A 7,862-nucleotide genomic window follows, 5' to 3' on the forward strand; every position below is an offset into this window, starting at 1 on the left:
TAGTGTTGCTCATAAAAAGCTAAAATGAGAAATCTGTGTATTCCTTATACGACACTCATTACTGTTACGAGTATGGGCCGTGGATTGCCTATAGTTCGGATGTATGTGTGTGTGTGTGTGTGAGAAATATGTTCCGGTGTCGTGCCAAATCGCCCCGGGGATCAAAATTTCTCCCGGGAATAATTTGGAGCCAGGAGCGATTTAGCACGATGGGAACAAAACCGCCCCCACTCCAAATTGCTCCCGAGAACAATTTGGATGGAATGGCTGATAATCTTGAATTCCGTTTTTCCACTTAGTTGCTGTCTTCTAACTCTTCTTCAACCACTGCGTGTGTTGCTTGATGTGCCGATGCATATTTTTCTGTAGATCTTATATTTTTAAGTAGTTCCTTGTTGGACTTTAAAAAGTGGAAGAAGTCAACCCAAGAGGTCTCTCGGTAGTTGTACTGTACAGTCAGAATACTTTTCATTGTATCAACACTCAGCTTGTTCCTTTCCTTCGTCCGCTGACTTTGCATCAGCGAAAAGACTCGCTCCACATTAGCATTGCGGGATGTTACAGCAAAAAAGAATTGTGCAATTCTGAGCAGTTCTGAGTGGCATTCAATATTCTTTGATGCTTCAAAGTATCTGGTCCATTTTTTATGTGCTGGTAATTTACTGAAGTCTTCATCATTCTTGTTCCTTTCTACAAACTGCCTCAACTTACAAACTTGGTCAAAGCACTTTACATCATCAAGCTCTATTCCCTTGTCTATCAAGTATACAACACAAGGTTCCACATCAGTCCAGTTTGGCATTTCACTCAAGACCATCCAATTGTTTGAATGTGTGTGTGAAATACAGCCATTAAAGAGTGCATGTGCCAGAGGTAAATCTCACTCATTTCATTTTCAAAGAAATTTTTTCTTATTGTTGGTGGTTGCTCTTGTGAAAGAAAGAAGGACTTAAGAGCAGGAAACATCTCTATCAGCCTTGTGATGCCAGGAAATAGTGACAGCCAACGACTCTTACTATGAGAGAGAAGTTTCCTGTACTCAACCTCAGCAAATTCACAATATTCCTTTAGTTTTTTTTCAGAGCGAACTGTGTAGATATGAAAATACTGATAAATCTTATTGATAATATTTTCAATATCAATATCCATTCTTTCTGCTCCATGATGAACACAATTATTCAGAATATGTGCTGGGCAACCTACTCCAATCAATGACTTTTCCAACATCTTCTACAGATTTGCAAACACATTACTCCCTTCTTTGTTACGCTTGAGTCCTCCAAACATTGTATTGCAGTTGTCACCTGTAAATGCCACACACTTTTTAGTAAGCCCATGTTTATCTAGGGTTTCTTTCACATATTTGGCAATAGTGTCTGCAGTCTCATTTGGGGTGTTCTTAAACTCAATCAGTTTTGACTGTAAACCACCATTCTTCCAGTCAAAGTACTGAATAATTACAGGAAACAGCTTTAATGCATCATGATTACTACCATCTGTAGCAATTCCACAGTATACTACTTCATTTTCTTTTAGGCTTTTTAAGGCAACATCAACAGAATGAGGTGCAAGCACAGCTTTTATAATAGCTGCTGTCTTTGTTTGAGCACTAGAAAACTTTGCCACCTCAGAATCAGGAAAAGTCTTTTTCAGCAAAACAGATGAACAATCCATGATAAGAAACTACCGTGATGTTTGACAGTGTGAAATGCATAAGCACCTTCTGCAGCACTAACATCTTTAGCTTCACTTCCTGGTTTAACAAAATAATGTATCATCTTCATTGATGAACCCTCTTCTTGCACTGCTCTCTTATGTTTCTCAGAGCTCACATGTGACTAAGTCATTAATGCCTTTATGTGCCAGTGAGACAAATGTTCCTGGTTTACACACCAAACACTCGGCTTCCCACTCATCCCTGCCTTTTTTTGAAGCACGAGTTTGTTCTGCATCTCTGCAGTGAATTTACACTCTTGTTTGGGCATCTTGACAAGAACAAGTAATAGTTGTAATGAGGTCACAAGGCCACAAACAGTAATCCAAACTGACCCCTATCAGAGCTGGTGAAAGACTGGGGCGCGAGCGCGACGTCAAGTGAAGCGGTGTTGGGAAGGCAGCGAGCACCGACTTCATACAGGACCCATACATGTCAGAGTCTCGACCGAAACCAAACCAAAGCAGCTGCCACTCGGTGAACCCCTCTCTCTTTCTCTCTCTTCCATCATTTCAACCCAAGAAAACTTAATAAATGTGATTTTTTAAGTTAGTAATGATGGAAGGTGAAATTCCGGACATTTGAGGGATTTTCAAAAATCCCCCTGGACGCAGATTTCATTATCTGATTTCCGGATATGTCCGGGAAAATCCGGACGTATGGCAACCCTACAATAGAGAGAGAGAGCAAATAAAGTTTACTCGCTGTGCAAGTGTAAATTCTTCCCACCATGTTTGATGCTAAAGTATTTTATGCATTTATCAACATCGTTATGGAGTTTTATTGAGAAATTAGTGCAACTACATAATACTTTTTTTTTTATCTATTTATTTATCCCTACTGATGTATTCAATGTAGTAGTGGTGGTTTCTGGGAGTATAGATGTATTTCTCTCTTAACAATTATGTTCTGTGGTGGTGCATTAATGAAGGAACTTTCTGAGGTAGTCAGTGATTCATAAGAAATATGGCAATGATTCAGTTGATGAGTGGCAATGGTTCTCAGGCCATGCGATGTGTGCAGGAGTGACATGCCTCACACACCAGCCACTGCTGACCTTCTAGGAGGTGTAGGAGTGACACACCAGACACACCAGCCACTGCTGACCTTCTAGGAAGGGTAGGAGTGACACGCCAGACACACCAGCCACTGCTGACCTTCTAGGAGGTGTAGGAGTGACATGACTCACACACCAGCCACTGCTGACCTAGGAGGTGTAGGAGTGACATGCCTCACACACCAGCCACTGCTAATCTTCTCTTCTCTTCTGACATGCTACTCACCACCACCACTCCCCACCCAATGAAACACAGGCTACAGTGACCAGTCGTGTATTCAGCTTCACAAAAGTGGCCAGTTCTCCTTCCCTGCCTCAGAAATCCTTGAGCATCTTGAAGCACACCCAGGCCAGCTTCACCAGCAGGGCCGAGATCAGCAGGATGAAGCTGAGGATGATGTAGCGTTCCTGCTTCAAGAGGTCCTGCTTGGTATGGTGGATGTCCCCTACCCCTGAGAGCCCTGAAACAACCCCCCTAGCCAGTGGTTCAGCAGAGGAGGGTGGCTTGGGCCTGCTGGTGTCGATGGGCCGGCCCCTCATGTAGTGCTTGCCTGTCTCCATGATCTCCACCTCCACCAGTTTCCCCAGGAAGTTGTCCTTCTTGGGTACTAACACCTGCAGGGAAGGAGAGATATTGCAAACACACTTACATGAACTCACATGATCTAAAGAGTTTTAAAGTGAGCTACAGCACTGCAATAACAGAATTATGTGGTGCTTGCTGTTCACGAGACAGCACTACCTGTTCTCAACTGTCACACAACCCAAGGCTAATGTCAAAACTTCCAAGCCATGAGGTGACCATTGCACCCTGGTCACCCACCACCATCACTTAACCGAATTACTTATTTTTGCCACTTGACATGTTCCTGAAGGGAAAGATGGCCAAAACAAGATCTCACGATATAAGTAAAATGGAAATGAGAGAGTGATCAGTCCTTTCAGTGTCTTTTACTTGGATCCTGTGACACGCAGGGAATGTGGCAGTACTTTAACAAATACAACATAATACGGAATACAGTACAGTTTGTAAATCATTCAGTATTATTCCTAAAGCCTCTAAGGTTAAGCTTTAACAAGTCATTATGAAAAGAGAGAGAGAGAGAGAGAGAGAGAGAGAGAGAGAGAGAGAGAGAGAGAGAGAGAGAGAAAGGAAAAAAAAAAAAAAAAAAAAAAACTGAGCCACACCTCTCAAAGACAAGGGTGCCACTGTGGTGCCAGGTTAGCACACTGCCCTCACCTGTTCATAGAACTTGTTGTGGCCGACCCAGTGCTGCTTGTCATGAGACTCCTCCGTCACCAGCACTGTCTGCCGCTCTCCAAGCTTGTGGTCGTAGGGACGGTATGACTGGAACAGCTCTGTCAGACGCCTTGTTCGATTCTTAACCTGCGGAGGAATCATAGGAACCCTGCAGTGACCTGGACACCCCTGACACTGTCAGTCTGGCACTGAATCAAGAACTGTTTTGTGGGCATTTTAGATTTACAAGAAATGAGATTTTTTGACAGGAACTGGTCTTAAGCAAAACTATTAGCAGCATTAGCAGCAATGGCAGCAGTGATAACAGTAACAATAGAGGCAACAGCGGTTATAGTGGTAGTAGTGGTAATAACAGGCACCCAAATGAGAGGACTATGTAAGCAGTGATGACAGAAACAGTAGAGATAACAGCAGTAATAGTGATAGCTGTGGTAGTAATAGACATCCAAATGAGAGGACTGTGTAAGCAGTGATGATAGAGACGGTAGAGATAACAGGAGTAATAGTGGTAGTATTGGTAGTAACAGACATCCAATTGAGAGGACTATGTAAGCAGTGAATGAGCTAGTGCTAGTAGGAGATTAAGTACCATAACAGAAGCAGTAGAAGAGCATAAGTCAGTACACAGCTAGGTAGGTATGCCAAGGACAATAACCTGTCCTTCTCCTCCTCCACATGCTGACCTCCTGGGTAGGTATTCTCTTCATCCTAGCTGCTGGTGTGCCCGGCCGTGGGTAAAACTGGTTGATGAACAGAGATGGAAACTTGTACTTGCTGCAGAGCTGAAGTGTCTCCTGAAAGTCCTCCTCAGTCTCAGTGGGGAAGCCGCAGATGATGTCTGTGGCTATGGTGATGCCTGGCACTCTGAGATATGGGGTGTTGGGGAGTAAAATATTAAGGTGAAAAAGAATCATATCAAACATTACACAAAGGCTTCAACTAGGTAGACAGAAAACAGGAATATGATAAACTCCCCTCAGAACCTCCCCCCTTTACCTCTCCTTCAGGAAATCCACAACAGAGTAAAATATCAAGGAGATGAAGATAAAATATTATATTACACAAAAGCCTCAGGTATAGAAGAGAAACAAGATCTCTCAGAACCTTCTCTCTTTTACCTCTCCTTCAGGAAATCCACAACAGTGCTGAAATCCTTGACAGTGTACTCCCGCCTCATCTCTCCCAGCACCCCATCGCTGCCAGACTGGACCGGCACGTGCAGGAAGGCGTACACTCTTGGGTGCTTCATGATCTCGGCAATGTCCTGCAGAGGTAAGGCGCAATTTAGTCAAGCTTGTTTTGTCCTGTCTCCATATCAGCTCAGTACTGAAGTCATGGATGCTTCTTGCACACACCACCTTTTTCTTAATGTGATGTAAACTTGATAATAAGCAGGAGTGAAAGAGGAAATAAATAGCTGTGACTTGTAAGGATAGAATGTTTTCATAGTGTGAGAGAAAAGGATGAGAAGAGAATGGGATACATGGTAAGGAGGGAAGAAACATGCTGACAGGAATGCATGGAGACTTCTATCACAGCTGTCTCTTGTCAGGGATTTCTAAGAAAGAAGTATCAGATATAAATAGAACAACATATTTTTGACAGGACTGATAATAGTAATCCTTTTTATATCTTTAAGTTAGTCTTTAATCAGCAACACAGTTTGTTTTATATAGCAAGCAATTCTTCTGCCTTTATAAACAACATCCATGAAATAACTAAAGAATTAGATAATGCAACAAAAGTAACCACTCAAAAGAAACCAATGACAAAAAATGACATTCATGAATATAAATGCAAAATCAAACACTAAAGACATACAGTAAATGAACAAATGTAAATGAGAGATTAGTTTACATCTACAAGAGCTTCAGGTATGAGTCTGATTGGAGCTTTACCTTCAGATGGTCAAGAATGTAGGGAGGGTTGGTCATCCCAAGCCTGAGTCTGCATCCCTCAGGTATCACCTCCACCAGGCGCCACAACAGCTGTGGCAGGGTGACGCCGATGTCCCTCCCGTAGGCCCCCGTGTCCTCTGACGTCAGCCACACCTCACACACACCCTCACTGAAGGACTGCCTAGCGCGCTCCACCACCTCCTCTGTTGTGGTGAAGTGATGCATGTAAATAAATGGTCACTCTATAGACCATTCTGAAACAATTCTGTGCTGCATATCCACTACTTTCAATATACTCTAGTTGAAGCTACTTGAGATTTAAAGGGCATTTTCATTGTTTGAGTAACAGACTAACAAGATTTATACCTTATTAAAAGAGAAATATGACTATGGGCCTATATACCAGACTGGCATTCCCACATAGGGCAGCCTGGACAAAGCACCACACACACACACACACACACACACACTCTTAGCCCCATCAGCCCCCAGTGCAAAGGAACAGTCTTGTTGCGCACTGTACTACACCCCAACTCACAAAGGACAGTGTAAATAAATGGTAAATAAAAAAAAAAAATCAATTGAAAGAGCTTCTCTGAGTGTGTCCTGACTAGGTGATGTGATAAGTGATTGCTGTATTCTGGTCATCACTTAAAGAATGAAGAATTAGAATTAAGACAATATTTAAATGAGAACAAGATGACAAAGAAGAAAGAGCATAACCAAATGACTTCCACCATTAATCTTTGTAACTGTTTCTGTCAAAATGTACACATCACATTCACCTCATCCTGCTCAAGCCTCATGTATACACTCCTAGAGGTAAAGGATCAAGAAGACTTCACCACTTCACCTATTGAGTAGGAGCCAAGTTCCCCGCGGGCATGCTTGGTCTTGCAGTAGGAACACTGGTTAAGGCAGCCGGTGTTAATAGATATGATCTCTATGAGTGGATTTCTCCTCACTTTGGGCAGCAGGAGGGAGGCACCACCAGTCTTCTTCCCAGCCTCTTTCTTCTGGCCTAACAGCCTCACAGAATTCCCTAAAATATATCCACTCGGCAAAGTCAAGAGTCATGATTCTCTCTGTATGTGTTTCAAGGATGTTAGGTTATGATTTTCCAAGTTCAAGGCATGAGTTTTCAAGATGTTTTTTTTAGTGATGCAAATAATAGCAAAAACCTCACTGACATTGAAAAGTTATGATTCTTTAAGTCAAGAGTGTGTAATTTCAAGTGTGTCTTCTGCATGCTACATCATATTTCACTTCAATAAAATTTAACATATTCAAATGTTAAGTGTGTTCCAAGCTTTTTTTCTCCTTCCAGTGTTATAATGACTTGCCCACCTTTCAATGTCTCCTCCACCACCTCCACAACTCTGTCAATCTGCTGCACCCCAATGACACTGAGGCCCTCTAGAAACTCTGAGCGAGGGGCACCTGCCAAAGAAGTACACCTTTTCATAAATTTGCCATTACTTGAATTAAAAGAAACTTAAGAGAAGCACCCTGGCACCAACCCACAGCTCTCACTACTTTGCCCAACATTACTATGATACAAGAAGTACAGGTATATTACTTTCCTCAGCTTAAATTAACTGCACTCCTTATTTGCCCTATTTATAAATCTGCCAATACTTAATTCAAAAGAAACTTAAGCACTTTTTGAACCATGTCCAAGTCACTGCTGTGCCTGAAATCACCACAGCAGTACATCTTCCCCTTGGTAATGCCTCTCAATGTCCACAGAGCTTTAGCGTCTTAACATATAAAGAAGCACCACTGCCTTAGTCCTCCTGATGTCTGCCAGTGGGCTCCCTACCCTGAGGAACACAGCCAGCCACCACCACCTTCTTCCCTGCCTCTCTCCCAGCCTTGATCTCATTACGGAAGTGGTCCTCGGCAGGGTTCTTCACGGTGCAGCTGTTCAGG

The 7,862-nt window shown here is 42.7% G+C and overlaps 1 protein-coding gene and 1 long non-coding RNA gene across 3 annotated transcripts in view; one reads left to right on the forward strand and one right to left on the reverse strand.

Annotated features, from left to right (window-relative positions):
- Positions 1 to 3,029: 3,029 nt before the first annotated feature.
- Positions 3,030 to 7,862, reverse strand: part of LOC135109872 (threonylcarbamoyladenosine tRNA methylthiotransferase-like) — a 10,051-nt gene continuing 5,218 nt past the window's right edge. For both annotated transcript variants that reach the window (XM_064021662.1, XM_064021661.1), the window contains 8 exons: positions 7,753 to 7,862; positions 7,278 to 7,370; positions 6,784 to 6,972; positions 5,931 to 6,133; positions 5,151 to 5,296; positions 4,716 to 4,896; positions 4,012 to 4,158; positions 3,030 to 3,386 (listed from right to left, as the gene is read on the reverse strand). The exon at positions 7,753 to 7,862 is cut by the window's right edge and continues 28 nt beyond it. In XM_064021662.1, coding sequence (XP_063877732.1) covers positions 3,087 to 3,386; positions 4,012 to 4,158; positions 4,716 to 4,896; positions 5,151 to 5,296; positions 5,931 to 6,133; positions 6,784 to 6,972; positions 7,278 to 7,370; positions 7,753 to 7,862 — 1,369 coding nt within the window. In that variant the 3' untranslated portion in view covers positions 3,030 to 3,086. The remainder of the gene's footprint in view (positions 3,387 to 4,011; positions 4,159 to 4,715; positions 4,897 to 5,150; positions 5,297 to 5,930; positions 6,134 to 6,783; positions 6,973 to 7,277; positions 7,371 to 7,752) is intronic.
- On the forward strand, positions 5,164 to 7,753 carry LOC135109874 (uncharacterized). The gene is made up of 3 exons (XR_010272936.1): positions 5,164 to 5,304; positions 5,937 to 6,155; positions 7,258 to 7,753. It is a non-coding gene; the product is annotated as an uncharacterized LOC135109874 (long non-coding RNA).

Source organism: Scylla paramamosain, chromosome 19, assembly GCF_035594125.1.
Source record: "Scylla paramamosain isolate STU-SP2022 chromosome 19, ASM3559412v1, whole genome shotgun sequence".
NCBI classification, from domain to species: domain Eukaryota; kingdom Metazoa; phylum Arthropoda; class Malacostraca; order Decapoda; family Portunidae; genus Scylla; species Scylla paramamosain.